Consider the following 23,322-nt stretch of genomic DNA (forward strand, 5'->3'; position numbering starts at 1 on the left):
TTTTGAGGGGATCCTTGGGGGGTTGTTTTTGGGGGGGTTTGCCTGCGGGGGGGTTGTTTTGGGGGTGTTATATTGGGGAATTTTTTGGGGGGGGGTTGTTTTGGGGTTGTTGCTTTGGGGGGGTTGTTTTTTGGGGTGTTTGGGGGGGGTTGTTTTGGGGGGGTTAATGGGGGGTTTGCGGCACCGGGTGTTGCAGCGCCAGGTGTTGCGGGGTGTTGCAGCACCGGGGGTGTTGCATTGCTGCGTGTCGCAGCGCCGCCTGTTGCAGCACCGCGTGTTGCACCGCAGGGTGTTGCATCCCCGGGTGTTGCATTTGCAGGTGTTGCACTGCAGGGTGTTGCAGCACCGGGTGTTGCATTGCTGCGTGTTGCATCCCCGACTGTTGCATCCCCGAGGGTTGCATTTGCAGGCGTTGCACTGCAGGGTGTTGCAGCACCGGGCGTTGCATCACCGGGCGTTGCGTTGCTGCGTGTTGCGTTGCTGCGTGTTGCAGCACCGGGTGTTGCATCAACGGGTGTTGCAATTCCAGCTATTGCATCGCCGGCTGTTGCAGCACCAGGTGTTGCATTTGCAGGTGTTGCATCACCAGGTGTTGCATCGCCACCTGTTGCGGCGCCAGGTGGTATGCTGCAGGCTATTGCACCACCGGGTGTTGCATTTGCAGGCGTTGCGCTGCAGGGTGTTGCAGCAGTAGGCATTGCAGCACCAGGGGTTGTTGCGTTGCTGCATGTTGCACCAACAGCTGTTACATCACCGGGTGTTGCATCGCCAGGCATTGCATTGCTGCATGTTGCATCACCACCTGTTGCATCACCAGGTTTTGCAGCACCGGCTGTTGCGCTGCAGGGTGTTGCATCCCCGGCTGTTCCATCGCTGGGTGTTGCATTTGCAGGTGTTGCACTGCAGGCTGTTGCAGCACCGGCCATTGCATTGCTGCATGTTGCATCGCCACCTGTTGCAGCACCGGGTGTTGCACTGCAGGGTGTTGCAGCACCATCTGTTGCAGCACCGGGCGTTGCATTGCTGCGTGTTGCTCTGCTGCATGTTGCATTGCTGCATGTTGTGGCACTGGGTGTTGCGCTGCAGGGCGTTGCATCGCTGGGTGTTGCATTTGCGGGTGTTGCAGTTCTGGCTATTGCAGCACTGGCTGTTGCAGCACCGGCTGTTGCATTTGCAGGTGTTGCACTGCAGGGTGTTGCAGCAGTAGGCATTGCAGCACCAGGGGTGGTTGCGTTGCTGCGTGTTGCACCAACAGCTGTTGCATCACCGGGTTTTGCAGCACCGGGTGTTGCATTGCTGCAAGTTTCATCAACACCTGTTGCATCACCAGGTTTTGCAGCACCGGCTGTTGCGCTGCAGGGTGTTGCATCCCCGGCTGTTGCAGCGCCGGGTGTTGCATTTGCAGGTGTTGCACTGCGGGGTGTTGCAGCACCGGCCGTTGCATTGCTGCGTGTTGCATCGCCGCCTGTTGCAGCACTGGGTGTTGCACTGCAGGGTGTTGCAGCACCATCTGTTGCAGCACCAGGCGTTGCACTGCAGGGTGCTGCATCACTGCCTGTTGCAGCACCGGGTGTTGCACTGCAGGGTGTTGCAGCACCATCTGTTGCAGCACCGGGCGTTGCATTGCTGCGTGTTGCTCTGCTGCATGTTGCATTGCTGCATGTTGCGGCACCGGGTGTTGCGCTGCAGGGTGTTGCATCGCTGGGTGTTGCATCACCAGGTTTTGCATTGCTGCATGTTGCAGCTCCAGGCGTTGCATCGCCAGGTGTTGCAGTTCCAGCTATTGCACTGCCAGGTGTTGCATCTGCAGGTGTTGCACTGCCAGGTGTTGCATCACCGGCTGCTACAGCACCAGGTGTTGCAGCACCGGCTGTTGCACTGCAGGGAGTTGCATTTGCAGGTGTTGCATTTGCAGGGCTTGCACTGCAGGGACGTTGCAGCACCGTCTGTTGCAGCACCGGGCATTGCATTGCCACACGTTGCATCGCCAGGTGTTGCAGCGCCGGGTGTTGCGCTGCATGGTGTTGCATCCCCGGCTGTTGCGTCCCTGGGTGTTGCATTTGCAGGCGTTGCACTGCAGGGTGTTGCAGCACCGGGCATTGCAGAGCCAGGGGTTGTTGTGTTGCTGCGTGTTGCACCCCCAGCTGTTGCATCGCCGGGTTTTGCATCACCGGGCGTTGCATTGCTGCAAGTTGCATCGCCACCTGTTGCATCTCCAGGTTTTGCAGCACCGGCTGTTGCGCTGCAGGTTGTTGCATCCCAGGCTGTTGCATCCCCGGCTGTTGCATTTGCAGATGTTGCACTGCAGGGCGTTGCATCCTTGGCTGTTGCATCCCCGAGTGTTGCATTTGCAGGTGTTGCACTGCAGGGATGTTGCAGCACCGGGCGTTGCATCGCCGCACATTGCATCACCGCCTCTTGCATCACCGGGTCTTGCACTGCAGGGTGTTGCAGCACCATCTGTTGCAGCACTGGGCGTTGCATTGCTGCATGTTGCGTTGCTGCATGTTGCAGCACCGGGTGTTGCGCTGCAGGGTGTTGCATCGCTGGGTGTTGCAGCACCAGGGTTTGCGTCGCTGTGTGTTGCAATTCCAGCTGTTGCATCACCAGGTGTTGCATTTGCAGGTGTTGCACTGCAGGGATGTTGCGGCACCAGGCGTTGCATTGCTGCATGTTGCGTTGCTGCATGTTGCAGCACCGGGTGTTGCACTGCAGGGTGTTACATCACTGGGTGTTGCATCACTGGGTTTTGCATTGCTGCAATTTGCAGTTCCAGCTATTGCATCACCGGCTGTTGCAGCGCTGGGTGTTGCATTTGCAGGTGTTGCACTGCCGGGTGCTGCATCGCCGGGCACTGCATTGCTGCGTGTTGCATTGCCGCCTGTTGCGGCACCAGGTGGTGTGCTGCAGGCTGTTGCATCCCTGGGCGTTGCATTTGTGGGTGTTGCAGTTCTGGCTATTGCAGCACCGGCTGTTTGCACCACCGGGTGTTGCATTTGCAGGTGTCGCACTGCAGGGTGTTGCAGCACCGGGCATTGCAGCACCAGGGGTTGTTGCGTTGCTGCACGTTGCCCCCCCAGCTGTCGCATCGCCGGGTTTTGCATCACTGGGCGTTGCATTGCTGCACGTTGCATCACCGCCTGTTGCATCACCAGGTTTTGCAGCACCGGCTGTTGCACTGCAGGGTGTTGCATCGCTGGGTGTTGCAGCACCAGGGTTTGCGTCGCTGCATGTTGCAATTCCAGCTGTTGCATCCCCGAGTGTTGCACTTGCAGGTGTTGCACTGCCGGCTGTTGCATCCCCGGCTGTTGCATCCCCGGGGTTGCATTTGCAGGTGTTTGCACTGCATGGATGTTGCAGCACCATCTGTTGCAGCACCGGGGGTTGTTGCATTGCTGCATGTTGCATCGCCGCCTGTTGCAGCACCGCGTGTTGCATCCCCGAATGTTGCATTTGCAGGTGTTGCACCGCAGGGCGTTGCATCCCCGGGTGTTGCATCCCTGAGGGTTGCATTTGCAGGTGTTGCACTGCAGGGTGTTGCAGCACCGGGCATTGCATTGCTGCGTGTTGCGCTGCTGCGTGTTGCATCGCTGTGTGTTGCAGCGCCGGGTGTTGCACTGCAGGGTGTTGCGTCGCTGGGTGTTGCATCCCCGCCTGCTACAGCTCCAGGTGTTGCATCTCCGGCTTTTGCATCCCCGGGTGTTGCATCTGCAGGTGTTGCACCGCAGGGTGTTGCATCCCCGGCTGTTGCACCACCGGCTGTTGCACCACCGGCTGTTGCAGCGCCTGGGGGGGGGGCTTCACCCCTGCACTGAGCCCCCCCCACCCCCTCATCTCCCCCCCCAATTAGATGGGGACACCCCTTAATTGGGGGGGGAGGGAGGTGGGCGTGGCCTCGTTGGCTCCGCCCCCCCCCCCCCCCCCCCCGTTTTGCTGCCGCAGCGCCGCCGCCGCCGCCGGATCGGAGCCGGCACCGAGCGGACCCCGCCGGATCCAACCGGTCCCAGCCGGATCCAACCGGTCCCAGCCGGTCCCAGCCGGTCCCAGCCGGTCCCAGCAGGTCCCAGCCGCCATGGCCACCCCCACGGAGGCAGCGCTGGGAGGTGAGGGGGGGGGCGGCCCCCCCCAAAAAATGGGGGGGGGGGAGCAAGGTGCAAGGGGTGCAGGATGGGTGCAAGGGGGTGCAGGTGCAGGGGTGCGGGGTGGGCGCAGGATGGGTGCAGGGTGGGTGCTGGGTGGGTGCTGGGTGCAAGGGGTGCAAGGTGCAGGATGGGTGCAGGATGGGTGCAAGGTGCAGCATGGGTGCAGCGTGGGTGCTAGGTGGGTGCTGGGCGGGCACAGGATGGGTGCAGGGTGCAGTGGTGCACCGGGGTGTAAGGGGGTGCAAGGGGTGCAGGGTGGGTGCAAGGTGCAGGATGGGTGCAGGGTGCAAGGGGGTTGCAAGGTGCAGGGGGTGCGGGGTGGGTGCAGGATGGGTGCAAGGTGCAGGGTGGGTGCAGGACTGGTGCAAGAGGTGCAGGATGGGTGCTGGGTGGTGCAAGGTGCAGGGGGTGCTGGGCGGGTGCAGGATGGGTGCAGGGTGCAAGGTTGCACCGGGGTGTAAGGGGGTGCAAGGGGTGCAGGGTGGGTGCAAGGTGCAGGATGGGTGCAGGGTGCAAGGGGGTGCAAGGTGCAGGGGGTGCAGGGTGGGTGCAGGATGGGTGCAGGGTGCAGGATAGGTGCAGGGTGGGTGCAGGGTGCGTGCAGGGTGTAGGAGGTGCACTGGGGTGTAATGGGGTGCAGGATGGGTGCAGGGTGCAAGGGGGTGCAGGATTGGTGCAGCGGGGTGCAAGGTGCAAGGGGGTACGGTGGGGTGCGGGGCGGGTGCAGGGTGGGTGCAAGGGGGTGCAGGATGGGTGCAGGGTGGTGCAAGGTGCAGGGGGTGCGGGGTGCGTGCAGGATGGATGAAGGGTGCTAGGGGGTGCAACGGGGTGCAGGATTGGTGCAGGGTGGTGCAATGTGCAATGAGGTGCAGTGGGGTGCAGCATGGGTGCAGGATGGGTGCAGGATGGGTGCAGGGGGCGCAGAGGGGCTCGGGAGGTGCAGGATGGGTGCTGGATGTAGGACACAGGTGGGTGCAGGATGGGCGCTGGGCGGGTGCAGGATGGGTGCAGGGTGCAGAATGGGTGCTGGGTGGGTGCTGGGTGGGTGCAGGGTGGGTGCAGGGGGAAATTAGGGCGCAGGACGGGTGCTGGTGAGGGTGCTGGGTGGGTGCTGAGTGGGTGCTGGGTGGGTGCTGGGTGAAATCAGGGCACAGTCTGGTGCTGGGTGGGTGCTGGGTGGGTGCAGGATGGGTCCCCCGACCCCCCCAACCCCCTCCTGACCCCCCCAGCCCCCATAACCCCCTCCCTGCCATCATTCCGCTCCAGAGTTAACACCCCCCCTTTTTACCCCCATCCCCCCTTTTTAACCCTCCCCCCATTTTTAGCCCCCCTCCCCCCTTTTTACCCCCCTCCCCCCCTTTTAACCCCCCTCCCCCATTTTTACCCCCCCCCATTTTTATGCCCCCCCACCCCAAAATTCAGCCCCCTCCCCATTGCCTCCATCATTCCGCTCCAGAGTTAACACCCCCCCTTTTTACCCCCCCCCACCCCCCTTTTTTAACCCTCCACCCCCATTTTTAACCCCTCTCCCCCTTTTTAACCCCCCCTCCCCCTTTTTAACCCCCCCCCCCCCATTTTTACCCCCCTCCCAAATTCGCCCCCCCCCCCCCCCGGTGCCGCCATCATTCCGCTCCAGAGTGAACGGGCGCAAAGCGCTGACTCAGCGCCCTCCGGCCGCACCCACCCGCCGCCCCCCCGGAAAAATAATTTTGGGACCCCCCCAAATATCTGAGCCCCACCCCAGCACATTTTGGGCCCCCCCCCTATTAAAAAATTGGGGTCTTTTTTGCCCCCCCCCCCCCCCCCGTAGAAGCCGCCCGCGCCAAGGATCCCTTCTCCTATGGTGAGATATTTGGGGGGGGGGGATTTTTTTTGGGGGGGGGCAATTTTGGCAAGGGGGGCAATTTGGGAGGGGGGGCAATTTGGGGGGAGGGGGGCACTATGGGGTGGAGGGGGGCTTTTTTGGGGGGGGGAGGGGGCTTTTGGGGGGGATTTGGGGGGGTTGGGGAGGGGGTATTTGGGGTGGGCAATTTTGGGGAGGGGGCTTTTTAGGGGGGGAAGTTTGGGGGGGCTTTTGGGGGGGTGGGGGGGACAATTTTAGGGAAGGGAGGGGGCTTGGGGGGCTTTTTGGGGGGACGGGGGCTTTTGGGGGGACTTTTGGGGGGGCATTTTTTTAGGGGGGTATTTGGGGGGCTTTTTGGGGGCGTTTTGGGGGGGCTTTTTGGGAGGGAAAGGGGATTTTGGGGGGAATCGGGGGACATTTTGGGGGGGGAGGGGGAATTTTTTTGGAGGGGGGGGTTGGGGGGGGGGGATCGGGAGGGAAATTTGGGGGATTTGGGGGGATTTGGGGGATTTGGGGGGGGTGAAGGGGATTTGGGGGGTCCTGGGGGGATTTGGGGGGGTTGGGGGTGATTTTGGGGGTTTTGGGGGGATTTGGGGGTCCTTGGGGGGGATTTTGGTTTTTGGGGGGGGGATTGGGGGTCCTGGGGGGTGTTTGGGGGGGCTTTAGGGGTGTTAAAGGGGGGATTTGGGGGTCCTGGGGGGGATTTGGGGGGGGGGGTTGGGGGGGGGATTTGGGGTGTCCAGGGGGTATTTGGGGGGTTGGGGGGGGTGGGGGTAATTGGGGGGGGATTTGGGGATTTTGGGGGGGGTCTCAGGGGGGATTTGGGGGGTCCACGGGGTTCTTTTGGGGTCCTGGGGGAGGTTTGGGGGTGTTGGGGGGATTTTGGGGTGCAGGGGGATTTGGGGGTGTCCTTGGGGGGGGATTTGGGGATTTTGGGGGGTCTGGGGGGGGGGGATTTGGGGGGGATTTGGGGTATTTTATGGGGTCCAAGGGGGATTTTGGGGTCCTGAGGGGGATTTGGGGTCTGGGGGGGGGATTTTGGGGTCCGGGGTGAGGCTTTGGGGGTCCGGGAGGGATTTGGGGTCTTGAGGGGGATTTGGGGTTCCGGGGGGTCTAAAGGATTTTTGGGGTGGATCCGGGTGTTTTTGGGGCTGTTCCTTGAATTTTCTTGTTCCTTGGGGTTGGGTTTTTTTGGGGGGGGGGGGGGGGGATATTTTGGGGATTCGGGGTGTGGAGGGGGGGGTCATATGGGGGGGGGTCCCTGTCCCCCCAGACTACGAGACGCTGCGGCTGGCGGGGCTGGTCCTGGCCATCGCCATGTTCGTCCTCGGGGTCCTCGTCGCCCTCAGTGAGTGCCCCCCCCACTCCGAACCCCAAAAAGACCCCCCCAGAAGACCCCAGGACCCCCCGAATCCCCCCCCAAAAAAATCCGCTCGAAATACACCCCCAGAAACCCCCAAATCCCCCCCAGACCCCAAAATTGCCCCTTATGACCCCCAAAATCCCCCCAGAACCCCAAAATAACCCCCAAGACCCCCAAAAGACCCCCAGGTCCCCCCAAAAATCCCCCGAATCCCCCCCCCCCAAAAAAAAATCTGCTTGAAATATACCCCAAGAAACCCCAAAATACCACCCAGGACCCCAAAATTGCCCCTTATGACCCCCCAAATACCCCCAGAACCCCCAAATCCCCCACAGAACCCCAAAATAACCCCCAAGACCCCCAAAGACCCCCAGGACCCCCCCAAAATCCCCCAAATCCCCACCCCCAAAAAAGATCTGCTTGAAATATACCCCCAGAAACCCCAAAATCCCCCCAGGACCCCAAAATTGCCCCTTATGTCCCCCAAAATCCCCCCAGAACCCCCAAATCCCCCCAGAACCCCAAAATAACCCCCCAAGACCCCAAAAGACCCCCAGGACCCCCAAAATCCCCCAAATCCCTCCCCCTCAAAAAAGATCTGCTTGAAATATACCCCCAGAAACCCAAAAATACCCCCCAGGACCCTAAAATTGCCTCTTATGACCCCAAAATCCCCCCAGAACCCCAAAATAACCCCCAAGACCCCAAAAGACCCCCAGGTCCCCCCAAAAATCCCCCGAATCCCCCCCCCAAAAAAAGATCTGCTTGAAATATACCCCAAGAAAACCCCAAAATACCCCCCAGGACCCCAAAATTGCCCCTTATGACCCCAAAAATCCCCCCATGACCCCAAAATAACCCCCCAAGACCCCAAAAGACCCCCAGGTCCCCCCCAAAAATCCCCCCGAATCCCCCCCCCCCCAAAAAAAAAAAATCTGCTTGAAATATACCCCAAGAAACCCCAAAATACCACCCAGGACCCCAAAATTGCCCCTTATGACCCCAAAAATCCCACCCAAGACCCCAAAATAACTCCCCAAGACCCCAAAAGACCCCCCAGGACCCCCCCCAAAATCCCCCAAATCCCTCCCCTCAAAAACGATCTGCTTGAAATACACCCCCAGAAACCCAAAAATCCCCCCCAGACCCCAAAATTGCCCCTTATGACCCCAAAAATCCCCCAGAACCCCAAAATAACCCCCAAGACCCCAAAAGACCCCCAGGTCCCCCAAAAATCCCCCGAATCCCCCCCCCCAAAAAAAGATCTGCTTGAAATATACCCCAAGAAACACCAAAATACCCCCCAGGACCCCAAAATTGCCCCTTATGACCCCAAAAATCCCCCCAAGACCCCAAAATAACTCCCCAAGACCCCAAAAAGACCCCCAGGACCCCCCAAAATCCCCCAAATCCCTCCCCCTCAAAAAAGATCTGCTTGAAATATACCCCCAGAAACCCCAAAATACCCCCCAGGACCCCAAAATTGCCCCTTATGACCCCCAAAATCCCCCCCAGAACCCCAAAATAACCCCCAAGACCCCAAAAGACCCCCCAGGACCCCCACAAAATCCCCCAAATCCCTCCCCAAAAAAAAGATCTGCTTGAAATATACCCCAAGAAAACCCCAAAATACCCCCCAGGACCCCAAAATTGCCCCTTATGACCCCAAAAATCCCCCCAAGACCCCAAAATAACCCCCCAAGACCCCAAAAGACCCCCAGGTCCCCCAAAAATCCCCCCCCAAAAAAAAATCTGCTTGAAATATACCCCAAGAAACCCCAAAATCCCCCCAGGACCCCAAAATCCCCCTGAGTTACCCCAAAATCCCCCAAGGGACCCCAAAATCGCCCCTTATAGCCCCAAAATACCCCCAGGACCACAAAATCCCCCCTAGGGACCCCAAAAATCCCCCCGTGGACCCCAAAATCCCCCCAGGACCCCCAAAATTGCCCTTGTGACCCCAAAATCCCCCCAATGACCCCAAAATCCCCCTTCTGACCCCAAAATCCCCCCTTATAATCCCAAAAATCAACCCTAGGTCCCCCAAATCCCCCTTTAAAACCCCCAAATTCCCCCCCCCCGAGACCCCAAAATCCCCCTAATGACCCCAAAATCCTCCCCTGGACCCCAAAAATACCCCCTTTTGACCCCAAAAATCCCCCCCAGGACCTCAAAATCACTCCTTTTGACCCCAAAATCTCCCCCGGGACCCCAAAAATTCCAAAATCCACTCTCTCGACCCCAAAATCCTTCATTTTCGCCCCAAAATTCACCCCCGAATTCCCCCCAAAATCCCCCCAATATTTTTCCCAAAATTTCCCCTTATGACCCCAAAATTCCCCCCTCCAGGACCCCAAAAATCCCCCCTTGGGACCCCAAAAATGCGTCAGCACCCCCCAAAAAACACCTCCCGAATCCACTCCCCCGACCCCAAAATCCTCCCTTTTCACCCCAAAATTCACCCCCTGACATCCCCCAACCCCCCCCCCAAAAAAAAAATTTCCCAAAATCTGCTTTTTTCACCCCAAAATCCCCCCTCCCTTAAAAAAAACGCCCCCAGGACCCCAAAATTGGGCAGCTCCCTTTGCGGTGCCCCCCCCCATTTTATTTTGGGGGGGGGTCCCCAATTTATTTGTTTTTTGGGGGGCGGCTCCGATTTTGGGGTCGCCCCCCCCCAATTTTTTTCTCTCCCCCCCCAGGTAAGAAATTCAAGTGCAAAAAGGCGGAGCCGAGGTGAGCCCCCCCCCCCCCCTTAAATTTTGGGGACCCCTGCCCAAAATCCACGTGCCCCCCCCGACCCCCCCCCCCAATTCTTCAGACCCCCCCAAAACCATGGGACCCCCCCCCCAAAACCATGGGACCCCCCCCGCATATTATGGGACACCCCTCCCCAAAATTATGCCCCCCCTCATTTTTGCCCCCCCTATTTTTGGGACCCCCCCAATCCTGGGACCCCCCCCCCCCAATTTTGGGGACCCCCCCTCAATTTGGGGACCCCCCAAACCCTGGGACCCCCCCAAAATTCTCCCCCCCCCCCCAAATTATGGGACCGCCCCAAATTATGGGACCCCCCGCCATATTATGGGACCCCCCCCCCTCAATTTATGCCCCCCCCCCATTTTTGGGACCCCCCTTACTTTTGGGACCCCCCCCAATACTGGGAACCTCCCCCCCCAATTTAGGGACCCCCCTCTCAATTTAGGGCCCCCCTCATTTGGGGACCCCGCCCTCACCATGGGAAACCCCCCCATTTTGGGATCCCCCCAAACCATGGGACCCCCCCCCCCATTTTGGGACCCCCCCCCCATTTTGGGACCCCCCTCATTTTGGGGACCCCCCCCCAAATATTCAAACCCCCCCCTCGATAAATTTGGGGTGTCCCCCCCTTTTATTCCCCCCACCCCCGCAGCCCCCGGACCCCCGGCAGCCAGCGAAGACCCCCAGTGAGTGATGGGGGGGGGCATTTTATGGGGGGGGGGCAAATGGGGGGGCTGGGGGCAAATGGGGGGGCAAAAGGGGGGCTTAAAAAGGGGGGCAGGGGGAAAAGGGGGGGCGGAAGGGGGAAAAAGGGGGGAGGGGGAAAGGGGGGCTGGGTGCAAAAGGGGGGGGGGCCAAGGGAAAAGGGGGGGCCCTGGGGGGTCGTTTGGGGTGGGGGGAGCAATGGGGGGTCCCGGGGGGGGGGATTTTGGGGCGGGGGGGGGTGCTGCGGAGCCTTACAGCAGGAGGATGCTCGTGGTCGCCGTGGCGACGTGTCGTCATGGTGACGTGGGGGGTCGCCATGGCAACCGCGGGGCGGGGGGAGATGTTGGGGGGGGGGGAGCAGCCTTGGTGGAGATGGGAGAGGTAAAGGCGGGGGGGGGGATTTGGGGGGGGGGGGGGGATTTGGGGGGAGAGGGAGGGGGGTGGATTGGGGGAGGGGGCAAATTTTGGGGGGCAAATTTGAGGGGGGTGAATTTGGGCAAATTTTGGGGGGTAAATTTTGGGGGGGCAAATTTGGGGGGTAAATTTGGGGGGGCAAATTTTTGGGGGGTGAATTTGGGGGGCAGGTTTTGGGGGGATAAAATGGGGGGCAAATTTTGGGGGGTGAATTGGGGGGGCAAATTTTGGGAGGCAAATTTGGGGGGGGCAAATTTTGGGGGGGGATAAAATGGAGGGGCAAATTTGGGGGGAGTTAAAAAGGGGGGAAATTAGGGGGTAAATTTTTGGGGGGGGTAAATTAGGGGGACAAATTTGGGGGGGTAAATTTGGGGGGGCAAAATTGAGGGGGCAAATTTGGGGGGGGTAAATTTGGGGGGGTTAATTGGGGGGCAAATTTTTGGAGGATAAACCTGGGGGGGAAATGGGGGAGAAATTTGGGGGGCAAATTTTGGGGGGTGTAAATAGGGGGGCAAATTTTGGGGGAATTTGGAGAGGCAAATTTGGGGGGGTAAATTTGGGGGGGTAAATTGGGGGGACAAATTTGGGGAGGGGGGAATTTGAGGGGGTAAATTTGGGGAGGTAAGTTGGGGGAGTAAATTTGGGGGGGGCAAATTTTGGGGGTAAATGGGGGAGCAAAATTGGGGTGATAAATTTGGGGGGGGCAAATTTGGGGGGTAAATTTGGGGGGGTAAATTCTGGGGGGGTAAATTCTGGGGGGGGGGGAATTTGGGAGGGCAATATTTGGGGAGGGGGAATTGGAGGGGGCAAATTTGGGGGGGTAAATTGGGGGGGCAAAATTTGAGGAGGGAAATTGGGGGGTAAATTTGGGGGGGGGTAAATTGGGGGGTGAGGAATTTGGGGGGGGGGGGGGCATTGTCACCGCTGTCCCCATCTCTTCCCCGCAGCCCCCGCGGCGACGGCGTAGCCCCCCCGCCAAGTCTGGTGCATGCGACCCCCCCCCCCCCAAAAAAAATGGGGGGGGTGAATTTGGGGTCCCCCCCCACGACTGAGCCAAGGACCCCCCCAAATGGGGGACCCCCCCTTAAGAAACCACCTCTGAGAAGCAAAGGGGCACGGGGGCAGGGGGCACATCCCATAATATTCCCCCCCCCCCAAAAAAAAAATATCACTGGGGACCCCCCCCCCCCCAAAAAAAAGGGCAAGGGGGCGACCCCAAAATGGGGGACCCCCCTGCGAGCATGACCCTAAAAAGGAGGGAGCCCCCTCCTCAAAACTTGGGACCCCCCCCCCAAAAAAAGGGGCTCACACTAAAAGGGGGGGGGGGGGATGTGGAGACACCCCCCCCGAAAAAAATAACACCAAAAAATGGGGAAATGGCCCCAAAATTGGGACCCCCCCCCCCTTCCGGAATCTTCCTCCAAATGGGGACACCCCCCCCCCCAAAAAAAAAAAAGGGGAAACCCTAAAAAAAAAGGGGGGGGGGCATTGAGAAATGGGGGGAATGCCCTAAAATGGGGAAATGTCCCCAAAAAAATAAGGGGACCCCCCCCCAAAAAATAAGGCCCCCCCCAAAAAAAAATGGGCCCCAAAAAAATAAGGGCCCTCCAAAAAAGGGGGACACCGCAAAAAAAAAAGGGACCCCAAAAAAAACAAGGGGACGCCCCCAAAAATTAAGGGAACCCCCCAAAAAATGGGGGGAAATAAGAGACCCCCCCAAAAAATAAGGGGACCCCCCAAAAAAGGGGAAACCCCCAAAAAGGGGGAAAACCCCCCAAAAAATATAAGGGGAACCCCCCAAAAAATAAGGGACCCCCCAAAAAATAATGGGACCCCCCCAAAAAAATAATGGGACCCCCCCCCCCAAAAAGGGGGACCCCAAAAATTAAGGTTCCCCCCCCCCCCAAAAAAAATAAGGGGACCCCCTAAAAAGGCCCCATAATGGGAAACACCGAAAATTTTGGGGGGAAAACCCCAAATTTGGAGACCTAAAGGGGGGGGGTTGGGGGGATTTGGGGTGTCCCCCTCCTGGTTTTGGGGTTCCCCCCCCCACGAGCTGCTCACCACCGCCCCCCCCCCCCAATAAAGGAGCTGTTTGGTAACCGCGGCCTGCGGATTTTGGGGGGGGAGGGTGGTTGGAGGACTGAGGGTTGGAGGACCAAGGGGTCAAGGGGTTGGAAGACCAACAGGCCGGGGGTTGGAGGACCGAGGGGTCAAGGGGTTGGAGGACCAAGGGGTCAAGGGGTTGGAGGACCAACAGGCCGGGGCTTGGAGGACCAAGGGGTCAAGGGGTTGGAGGACCAAGGGGTCAAGGGGTTGGAGGACCAACAGGCTGGGGTTTGGAGGACCAAGGGGTCAAGGGGTTGGAGGACCAAGGAGTCAAGGGGTTGGAGGACCAACAGGCCGGGGGTTGGAGGACCGAGGGGTCAAGGGGTTGGAGGACCAACAGGCCGGGGGTTGGAGGACCGAGGGGTCAAGGGGTTGGAGGACCAAGGGTTGGAGGACCAACAGGCCGGACGTTGGAGGACCAACAGGCTGGGGGTTGGAGGACCAAGGGGTCAAGGGGTTGGTGGACCAAAAGGCCGGGGGTTGGAGGACCAAGGGGTCAAGGTGTTGGAGGACCAAGGGTTGGAGGACCAACAGGGGTGACGTTGGAGGACCAACAGGCCGGGGCTTGGAGGACCAAGGGGTCAAGGGGTTGGTGGACCAAAAGGCCGGGGGTTGGAGGACCAAGGGGTCAAGGTGTTGGAGGACCAAGGGTTGGAGGACCAACAGGGGTGACGTTGGAGGACCAACAGGCCGGGGCTTGGAGGACCAAGGGGTCAAGGGGTTGGAGGACCAAGGAGTCAAGGGGTTGGAGGACCAACAGGCCGGGGGTTGGAGGACCGAGGGGTCAAGGGGTTGGAGGACCAACAGGCCGGGGGTTGGAGGACCGAGGGGTCAAGGGGTTGGAGGACCAAGGGTTGGAGGACCAACAGGCCGGACGTTGGAGGACCAACAGGCTGGGGGTTGGAGGACCAAGGGGTCAAGGGGTTGGTGGACCAAAAGGCCGGGGGTTGGAGGACCGAGGGGTCAAGGTGTTGGAGGACCAACAGGCCAGGGGTTGGAGGACCGAGGGGTCAAGGTGTTGGAGGACCAGCAGGCCGGAGGTTGGAGGACCAAGGGGTCAAGGGGTTGGAGGACCAACAGGCCGGGGCTTGGAGGACCAAGGGGTCAAGGGGTTGGAGGACCAACAGGCCAGGGGTTGGAGGACCGAGGGGTCAAGGTGTTGGAGGACCAGCAGGCCGGAGGTTGGAGGACCAAGGGGTCAAGGGGTTGGAGGACCAACAGGCCGGGGCTTGGAGGACCAAGGGGTCAAGGGGTTGGAGGACCAACAGGCCAGGGGTTGGAGGACCGAGGGGTCAAGGTGTTGGAGGACCAGCAGGCCGGAGGTTGGAGGACCAAGGGGTCAAGGTGTTGGAGGACCAAGGGTTGGAGGACCAACAGGGGTGACGTTGGAGGACCAACAGGCCGGGGCTTGGAGGACCAAGGGGTCAAGGGGTTGGAGGACCAAGGAGTCAAGGGGTTGGAGGACCAACAGGCCGGGGTTGGAGGACCGAGGGGTCAAGGGGTTGGAGGACCAACAGGCCGGGGGTTGGAGGACCGAGGGGTCAAGGGGTTGGAGGACCAAGGGTTGGAGGACCAACAGGCCGGACGTTGGAGGACCAACAGGCTGGGGGTTGGAGGACCAAGGGGTCAAGGGGTTGGTGGACCAAAAGGCCGGGGGTTGGAGGACCGAGGGGTCAAGGTGTTGGAGGACCAACAGGCCAGGGGTTGGAGGACCGAGGGGTCAAGGTGTTGGAGGACCAGCAGGCCGGGGGTTGGAGGACCAAGGAGTCAAGGGGTTGGAGGACCAACAGGCCGGGGCTTGGAGGACCAAGGGGTCAAGGGGTTGGAGGACCAACAGGCCAGGGGTTGGAGGACCGAGGGGTCAAGGTGTTGGAGGACCAGCAGGCCGGAGGTTGGAGGACCAAGGGGTCAAGGTGTTGGAGGACCAAGGGTTGGAGGACCAACAGGGGTGACGTTGGAGGACCAACAGGCCGGGGCTTGGAGGACCAAGGGGTCGAGGTGTTGGAGGACCAAGGAGTCAAGGGGTTGGAGGACCAACAGGCCGGGGGTTGGAGGACCGAGGCCTGCATGGATTTGTAGGCCCCAAGTCCCCAGGTGGTGTGGGGGGGCCCCAAATGTCCGGGTGTTTGGAGGACCAAGACATTAGGATTTGGGGGGGCGTCCCAGTTTCGGGGTGTTTGTAGGACCAAGGAACCAGAATATGGGGGGGGGGGTTCCCAATTTTGGGGTGCTTGGAGGACCAAGACATTAGGATATGGGGGGGGCACTTTGGGGGCTTTTGGAGGACCAAGTTATTAGGATTTTGGGGGGGGGGGGGGCAATTTTGGGGTGCTTGGAGGACCAAGACATTAGGATTTTTTTTTGGGGGGGGGGTCCCCAATATCGGAGCGTTTGTAGGATCAAGGTATTAGGATATGGTGGGGGGGGGGGGGGCAATTTTGGGGTGTTTGGAGGCCCCAGGCCCCCCCCGGGGGGGGGGTCCGATCCCACATCTGGGCCGTAACAGCGAGGGGGGGGGGGACGACAGACAGACGGGGGGGGGACACGGGGGGGGGGGGACACGAGGGGGCGACACGAGGGGGAGGACACGGGGTGGGGCGACACGAGGGGGGTGACACGCGGGGGGGGGACACGGGGGGGGGGGACACCCGCCTTTCGGAGCCCCCCCAGGCCTTGGGGACCTTGTGGGGGGGGGGGGGCACATAAATTTGGGGACAACGTTGTCCCCAAAGCCGGGGGGGCACAAAAATATTTTCGGGGGGGGGCCAAGGAAGGGGGGGGGCCGGCCCAGGCCTCCGCAGGATTTCCTGTGGGGTGGAGCTGCCCCCGGGTGCCCCCCCCGGCCCCTCCGCTCGGCAGCGCCATGAGGGTAAGCGGCCCCCACCCCCCCTTGTGCCCCCCCCCCCTTTTTTGTGTCCCCCCCCCAAAAAAACCCTGACCCCATATTTTGGGTGTTCCCCCCCCCCAGGCTCGTTCCCGTTAGAAAGATGGAGGCCGGGGGGGCCCCACCCACGCGGAAGCGGGGGGGCACGTGGGTCATAACGGCTGGGACCCCCCCCAAAAAAATATTTGGGACCCCCCACAATATCAGGGACCCCCCCCAGTGTCTGGGACCCCCCCCAAAAAAATCTGGGGCCCCCGGACCCAAAATCCGGGGGCCCTCCCCGTTATCTGCCCCCCCCCCCGGTATTTTGGGACCCCCCACAATGTCTGGGACCCCCCCAAAATCTGGGGACCCCCCCCAATATCAGGGACCCCCCCCCCAGTGTCTGGGACCCCCCCAAAAAATCTGGGCACCCCCGGCCCCAAAATCTGCCCCCCCCTCCCAAATTTGGGTCCTCGCTGTGCCCCCCGGCCCCAATATCTGGGACCCCCCCCAATATCTGGGACCCCCCAAAATCTGGGGACCCCCCCCAAAATCTGGGGACCCCCCCAAATCTCTGCCCCCCAATATTTGGGAGCCCCCCCCCAAATCTGTTCCCCCCCCCATCCCCAACCCCTCTGCCCCCCCCCCCAAAATCTGGGCCCCCCTCTCCCCAAAATCTGACCCCTCCCCGCAATATCTGCCCCCCCCAATATTTGGGTGCCCCCCCCCCCAAAATCTGTGTCGTCCCCCCCCCCCCAGGTCCCCCCCCATTTGGCTCCTGGCCCTGAGCCTCCTCTTGGCCCCCAGTGAAGGTAATGGGGGGGGGGCAAATGGGGGTCCTGGGGGTCTGGGGGGGTCCTGGGGGGTCTGGGGGGCAAATGGGGGTCCTGGGGGGGTCTGGGGGTCCTGGGGGGTCTGGGGGGCAAATGGGGGTCCTGGGGGGTCACAGGGGGGTCTTGGGGGTCTTGAGGGGGTCTGGGGGGGGCCTGGGGGGGTCTGGGGGGCAAATGGGGGTCCTGGGGGGCACAGGGGGGTCTGGGGGGGGGAAATAGGGGTTTTGGGGGTCTGGGGGGGGAAATGGGGGTCTGGGGGGGTCTGGGGGGCAAATGGGGGTCCTGGGGGGTCACAGGGGGTCCTGGGGGTCCGGGGGTCTTGGGGGGGTCTGGGGGGACCTGGGGGGTCTTAGGGGGCAAATGGGGGTCCTGGGGGGGGGGGGTCTGGGGGGGGCAAATGGGGGTCCTGGGGGGGGGGGGCCGGGGGGTGCATTGGGGTCTGGGGGGGGCAAATGGGGGTCCTGGGGGGGCATTGGGGTCTGGGAGGGTCAAAGGGGGGTCTTGGGGGGGTCTTGGGGGGTCTGGGGGAGTCCTGGGAGGGTCTTGGGGGCAAATGGGGGTCCGGGGGGGCACAGGGGGGTCTGGGGGGGGGGGAAATGGGGGTCCTGGGGGGGGGGGGGTCTGGGGGGCAAATGGGGGTCCTGGGGGGGGAATTGGGGTCTGGGGGGGCAAATGGGGGGTTGGGGGGTCGGGGGGGCACGAGGGGGGCATTAGGGTCTGGGGGGGGCACTGGGGTCCGGGGGGGGGTCTGGGGGGTAAATGGGGGTCCTGGGGGGGGAATTGGGGTCTGGGGAGGGGCAAGTGGGGGTTTTTGGGGGGTCGGGGGGGGGACACGGGGGGGGGCATTAGGGTCTGGGGGGCATTTGGGTCCGGGGGGGGTCTGGGGGGCAAATGGGGGTCCTGGGGGGGGGGTGGGGGTCCGGGGGGGGGCATTGGGGTCGGGGGGGGCAAATTGGGGGTTTTGGGTGGTCGGGGGGCACAGGGGGGTCTGGGGGGGGTCTGGGGGGGGGCACGGGGGGTCCTGGGGGGTGACCCCATTCCCCCCCCCCCCCCCCCGCAGGAAGCAGCGTGGCCCCGGGCCTGCAGACCCCCACAGAGGGCTCCAGTCAGGGTGAGTGGGGGGCACTGGTTTGGACTGGTCTGGACTGGTGTGGACTGGTTTAGGCTGGTTTGGACTGGTCTGGACTGGTTTAGACTGGTTTGGACTGATCTGGACTGGTTTGGACTGGTGTGGACTGGGGACAGGGGGCCACACTGGTCTGGACTGGTTTGGACTGGTCTGTACTGGTTTTGACTGGTTTGGACTGGGGGCGGGGGGGCACACTTGTTTGGACTGGTCTGTACTGGTTTGTACTGGTCTGCATTGGTCTGTACTGGTTTGTACTGGTCTGTACTGGTCTATACTGGTCTGTACTGGTAGCGGGGGGGGGCACACTGGTTTGTACTGTTCTGTATTGGTCCGTACTGGTCTGGACTGGTTTGGACTGGTTTGGACTGGTCTGAACTGGTCTGGACTGGTTTGGACTGGTTTGGACTGGGGGCATGGGGCCACACTGGTTTGTACTGGTCTGTACTGGTTTGTACTGGTTTGCACTGGTATATACTGGTCTGTACTGGGAACATTGGTCTGTTGTGGCTTTTAGTGAGATCACCAGTTTGTACTGGTTTATAGTGGTTTATACTGGGCCTTACTGGTTTTATACTGGTCCATGCTGATTTATACTGGTCCATACTGGTTTGTACTGGTATATACTGGTCTGTACTGGGAACATTGGTCTATTTTTGTTTTTACTGGGATCACCAGTCTGTAGTGGTTTGTACTGGTTTGTACCGGTCTGTACTGGTTTATAGTGGTTTATACTGGTCCTTACTGGTTTATACTGGTCCATACTGATTTATACTGGTCCATACTGGTTTATACTGGTACATACTGGTCTGTACTGGGAACATTGGTCTGTTGTGGTTTTTACTGGGATCACCAGTTTGTAGTGGTTTGTGCTGGTTTGTACCGGTCTGTACTGGTTTATAGTGGTTTATACTGGTCCTTACTGGTTTATACTGGTCCACACTGGTTTATACTGGTTTATACTGGTTTATACTGGTCTCTGTGCCCCCCAGAGTTGCAGACGGGCCCCCCACCCCAGACACTGCCAGCACCGAGAGCAGCGGGATGGCCTGGGCGTCCCCCAGTGAGTGTCCCCAAATGTCCCCAAACGTCCCCAAAATGTCCCAAAATGTCCCCAAATGTCCCCAAATGTCCCCAAAATGTCCCCAAATGTCCCCAAATGTCCCCAAAATGTCCCCAAAATGTCCCCAAATGTCCCCCAAATGTCCCTAAATGTCCCCAAAATGTCCCTAAATGACCCCAAATGTCCCCAGACGTCCCCCAGATGTCCCTAAAATGTCCCAAACGTCCCCAAAATGTCCCCAAAATGTCCCTAAATGACCCCAAATGTCCCCCTAATGTCCCCAAATGTCCCCAAATGTCCCCCAAATGTCCCTAAATGTCCCCAAATGTCCCCAAACGTCCCCCAAATGTCCCCAGATGTCCCCAAAATGTCCCTAAATGACCCCAAATGTCCCCCAAACATCCCCAAAATGTCCCCAATGTCCCCAAGCGTCCCCAAAATGTCCCCAAATGTCCCCAAAATGTCCCTAAATGACCCTAAAATGTCTTCAAATATCCCAAATGTCCCCAAATGTCTCATAATGTCCCTAAATGACCCTAAAATACCCCAAACGTCCCTAAATGTCCCCCAAATGTCCCTAAATGACCCCAAATGTCCCCAGACGTCCCCCAAATGTCCCTAAAATGTCCCAAAATGTCCCTAAATGACCCCAAGTTGTCCCCCCCAGGCCCATCGACCACGGAGGAGGACCCGGCGCCAAGGGCGGTGACAGAGTGCGGTGTGTGGGGTCAGGGGTTACGGGGTCAGGGGGTCAGGTTATGGGGTCAGGGGTTACGGGGTCAGGGGGACGGGGTTATGGGGTCAGGGATATGGGGTCAGAGGTTATGGGGTCAGGGGTTATGGGGTCAGGGGATTTGGGGTCAGGGGTTATGGGGTCAGGGGATGGGGTTATGGGGTCAGGGAGTTATGGGGTCAGGGGTTATGGGTTCAGGGGGATTTGGGGTCAGGGGTTATGGGGTCAGGGGGATGGGGTTATGGGGTCAGGGGTTATGGGGTCAGGGGATGGGGTTATGGGGTCAGGGGTTATGGGGTCAGGGGTTATGGGGTCAGGACTTATGGGGTCAGGGGGTTTTGGGATCAAGGGGTTATGGGGTCAGGGGTAGGGGGTTATGGCGTCAGGGGGATATGGGGTTTTGGGGTCATGGGTTATGGGGTCAGGGGTTATGGGGTCAGGGGATGTGGGGTCAGGGGGATTTGGGGTTATGCGATCAGGGGATTTGGGGTCAGGGGTTATGGGGCCGGGGGTTATGGGGCCAGGGGGATGGGGCTTTGGGGTCGGGGGTTATGGGGTCAGGGGTTGGGGGTTATGGGGTCAGGGGTTATGGGGTCAGGGGTTATGGGGTCAGGGGTTGGGGGTTATGGGGTCAGGGGGATATGGGGTTTTGGGGTCAGGGGTTACGGGGTCAGGGGATTTGGGGACCATCCCCCTGACCCCATCCCCCCCCCAGGTGGCTGCAAACAGCCGGCGGCGACAGCGGGGCCAAAGAAAGGTGGGTGCTGCCCCCCCCCCCCCATTACCCCCCCCCCCCCAAAAAACCCCCCCAAATCCCCCCAAACCCTCCCAGCACCCCCAAATTCCCCCCCCCAACCCCCCAAATCCCCCCGACCCCCCCAAATCCCCCCTGACCCCCCGACCCCCCATACCCCCCCTGACCCCCCCCACCTCCCCAAATCCCCCCATTTCTCCCCAAATCCCCCCATTTCCCCCCAAATCCCCCCCGTTTTCCCCCATTGCCCTCCCCAAATCCCCCCAGGTGGGAGGGGCCTGCTCTGGGGGCGGGGCTTTCCTTAGCCCCGCCCCCAGAGCCCATTGGCTGACGCCCCCCCCCCCCCCCCCGCAGGGGCTGATGGGCAGCAGGACGACTTCTACTACGGTGAGACCTTTGGCCACGCCCCCTCATTAAGCCACGCCCCCTCATTAAGCCACGCCCCCTTCTTAAGCCACGCCCCATTCTTAAGCCACGCCCCATTCTTAAGCCACGCCCCCAACGCCACGCCCACCCACAAGCCCCGCCCCCTTTAAGACACGTCCATTAAGCCCCGCCCCCTCTAACCCCACCCACTAAACCCCGCCCCTTCATTAAGCCCTGCCCATTAAGCCCCGCCCCCTCCGCAGCCCCACCCCGTTAAGCCCCGCCTCTTCCACAAACCCCGCCCACTCCCGGCCACGCCCCCGGCCCCTGATTGGCCACGCTCCCTCCCGCCGAACCCCGCCCCCCCACAGAGCCACGCCCCCTTCCCCAGACCCGCCATCCATGGGGGCGGGGCTTGCTAAGACCACGCCCCTTTTGAAGCCCCGCCCACCTCGAAGCCCCGCCCACCCCGAGGGCCACGCCCCTTCCCCACCTCCCTCCTGCCCCCCGTGGTCCCTTGGCCCCACTCCCCCCCCCCCTTGGGCCCCGCCCACCCCTTAGGCCCCTCCCACCCCCTTAGGCCACGCCCCACCCCCCTTTGGCCACGCCCACCCCTTGACCACGCCCACCCCCTGACCACGCCCACCCACCCCCCAGACTACCCCTCGCTCCGGAAGTGGGGGCTGGTGGTGGCGGCCGCGCTCTTCGTCACCGGCATCGCCGTCATCGCCTGTGAGTGACCCCCCCCACCCCCGCCCCCACCCATGGGTGCCCCCACCCATGGGTGCCCCTCCCCCAACCTCTCTCCCCTCCCCCCAGGTGGGAAATTGGGGAAGTTCCCGCGGTGCCGGGGCCGGAAGAGGAAGAAGTGAGTAACCCCCCCCCAAAAATGGGACCCCCCCCCAAGGGACCCCCCAAGGACCCCCCCAATTGCCCCCCCCAAAAATGGGACCCCCCCCCATGGGACCCCCAAGGACCCCCCCCCCCAATTGCCCCCCCATGGGCCCCCCAATGAGACCCCCCCATTTACCCCCCCATGGGACGCCCCCCCCAAAATTACCCCCCCCTTACCCCCCCCCAAGACCCTCCCCTTTGACCCCCCCAATTGCCCCCCCAATGGGACCCCCCCATAGGGACCCCCCCCAAATAACCCCCCCCCATGTGACCCCCCCCCCCCAAGACCCCCCCTTTACCCCCCAATTGCCCCCTCAAGACCCCCCCCGACCCCCCCAATTGCCCCCCCATGGGACCCCCCCCACACCCAAGACCCCCCCCTTTGAACCACCCCCATGGGACCCCCCCAAATTGCCCCCCCATTAACCCCTCCCACCCAACACCCCCCCAATTGCCCCCCCATGTGACCCCCCCCAAAACTACCCCCCCCTTCCCCCCCACCCAAGACCCCCCCCAATTGCCCCCCCCCAATTGCCCCCTCCATGGGACCCCCATAGAACCCCCCATTTCCCCCCAAGGACCCCCCCCACCCCTCCCAAGGGCCCCCCCCACCCCCTCCCCCTCACGTGACCCCCCCACCCCCCACGTGACCCCCCCCCATCACGTGACCCCCCCATTAACCCCCCCCTCCCCCCTCCCCCAGCGCCTACGACATCGCCCAGCTCTGAGGACCCCTCCCCCTCCCGTCGGAAAAGGGGCGGGGCCGCGGAGCCCCTCCCTCCTCGCCCAGGCTCCGCCCCTTCGTAGCCCCGCCCCCTCGGCTCCTGGCCACGCCCCCTCCCCGCGCTGGACGCCCCGCCCCCTTTCATTAAAGGACCCCTCCCCCCTTCTCGGTGACATCACCGGGGGGCGGAGACGATGACGTCACTGCCGCATTCTGATTGGCCAGCAGCCCGCTCCTCCACACCCCCCACCAATAGGGTAAAGGGGGCGGGGCCACGCCTGGCCACGCCCCCCAGCACACAGAGACCAATGGGAGGGGGGCGGAGCAAGGGCTTTTATTCGGGGGCGGGGCCAGGGGGCGGGGCCTCCGCAGGCTCCGCCCCCTCGGCGGGGGGGCGGGGGCTGCAGGGGGGGCAGGGCCGTCTGGTAAATGACCACGGGCTGGAGGGGGGGAGAAGGGGGGGGGCACGGGGTCAGCCCCCACCGGGTGACCCCAAATCTGCCCCCGGCCCCCGGAACCCCCCCCGTGGCCCCCCGACCCCCCTAAAACCCCCCATTTCCCCCCAACCCCCCCAAAACCCCCCGTTTCCCCCATTACCCCTCCATTTTCCCCCGAACCCCCCATTACCCC

At 61.7% G+C, this 23,322-nt stretch overlaps 2 protein-coding genes and 2 long non-coding RNA genes across 6 annotated transcripts; all 4 read left to right on the forward strand.

The window, feature by feature from the left end:
• The first annotated feature begins 1,225 nt into the window (after window positions 1-1,225).
• On the forward strand, window positions 1,226-3,850 carry LOC136788467 (uncharacterized). The gene has a single exon (XM_066987017.1). The coding sequence runs from the start codon at window positions 1,646-1,648 to the stop codon at window positions 3,848-3,850; it is 2,205 nt and encodes a 734-aa protein (XP_066843118.1). The 5' UTR covers window positions 1,226-1,645.
• A 79-nt stretch (window positions 3,851-3,929) lies between these two features.
• Window positions 3,930-10,095, forward strand: LOC136788484 (uncharacterized). Its single transcript, XR_010827241.1, has 4 exons — window positions 3,930-4,103; window positions 5,953-5,985; window positions 7,259-7,333; window positions 10,048-10,095. It is a non-coding gene; the product is annotated as an uncharacterized lncRNA (long non-coding RNA).
• A 653-nt stretch (window positions 10,096-10,748) lies between these two features.
• On the forward strand, window positions 10,749-12,411 carry LOC136788481 (uncharacterized). Its single transcript, XR_010827238.1, has 2 exons — window positions 10,749-10,791; window positions 12,172-12,411. It is a non-coding gene; the product is annotated as an uncharacterized lncRNA (long non-coding RNA).
• Window positions 12,412-16,955: 4,544 nt separating this feature from the next.
• On the forward strand, window positions 16,956-22,895 carry LOC125181802 (FXYD domain-containing ion transport regulator 5-like). Of its 3 annotated transcripts, XM_066987038.1 has the most exons (9): window positions 16,956-17,011; window positions 18,093-18,143; window positions 19,151-19,221; window positions 19,889-19,939; window positions 20,670-20,711; window positions 21,063-21,095; window positions 21,732-21,806; window positions 21,894-21,942; window positions 22,672-22,895. In XM_066987038.1, exons 3-9 carry the CDS (start codon window positions 19,203-19,205, stop codon window positions 22,694-22,696), a joined length of 294 nt encoding a protein of 97 aa, XP_066843139.1. In that variant the 5' UTR covers window positions 16,956-17,011; window positions 18,093-18,143; window positions 19,151-19,202; the 3' UTR covers window positions 22,697-22,895. The 3 variants fall into 3 exon arrangements, with proteins under 3 accessions (XP_066843139.1, XP_066843137.1, XP_066843138.1); XM_066987036.1 differs by lacking the exon at window positions 21,894-21,942; XM_066987037.1 differs by lacking the exons at window positions 18,093-18,143; window positions 21,894-21,942 and having other exon boundaries at window positions 16,971-17,011.
• Window positions 22,896-23,322: the final 427 nt, after the last annotated feature.

This window comes from Anser cygnoides, chromosome 37 (assembly GCF_040182565.1).
Source record: "Anser cygnoides isolate HZ-2024a breed goose chromosome 37, Taihu_goose_T2T_genome, whole genome shotgun sequence".
NCBI classification, from domain to species: Eukaryota; Metazoa; Chordata; class Aves; order Anseriformes; family Anatidae; genus Anser; species Anser cygnoides.

What these genes read in the sequence shown, in the direction of transcription:
- LOC136788467 (XM_066987017.1), top strand. Translation starts at nt 1,646, where the DNA reads ATGTTGCATTGCTGCATGTTGCGGCACCGGGTGTTGCGCTGCAGGGTG.
- LOC125181802 (XM_066987036.1), top strand. An exon ending in GACAGCGGGGCCAAAGAAAG is followed by an intron (nt 20,712 to 21,062) that starts GTGGGTGCTGCC and finishes CCCCCCCCGCAG; the next exon opens with GGGCTGATGGGCAGCAGGAC. An exon ending in GCAGGACGACTTCTACTACG is followed by an intron (nt 21,096 to 21,731) that starts GTGAGACCTTTG and finishes CCCACCCCCCAG; the next exon opens with ACTACCCCTCGCTCCGGAAG.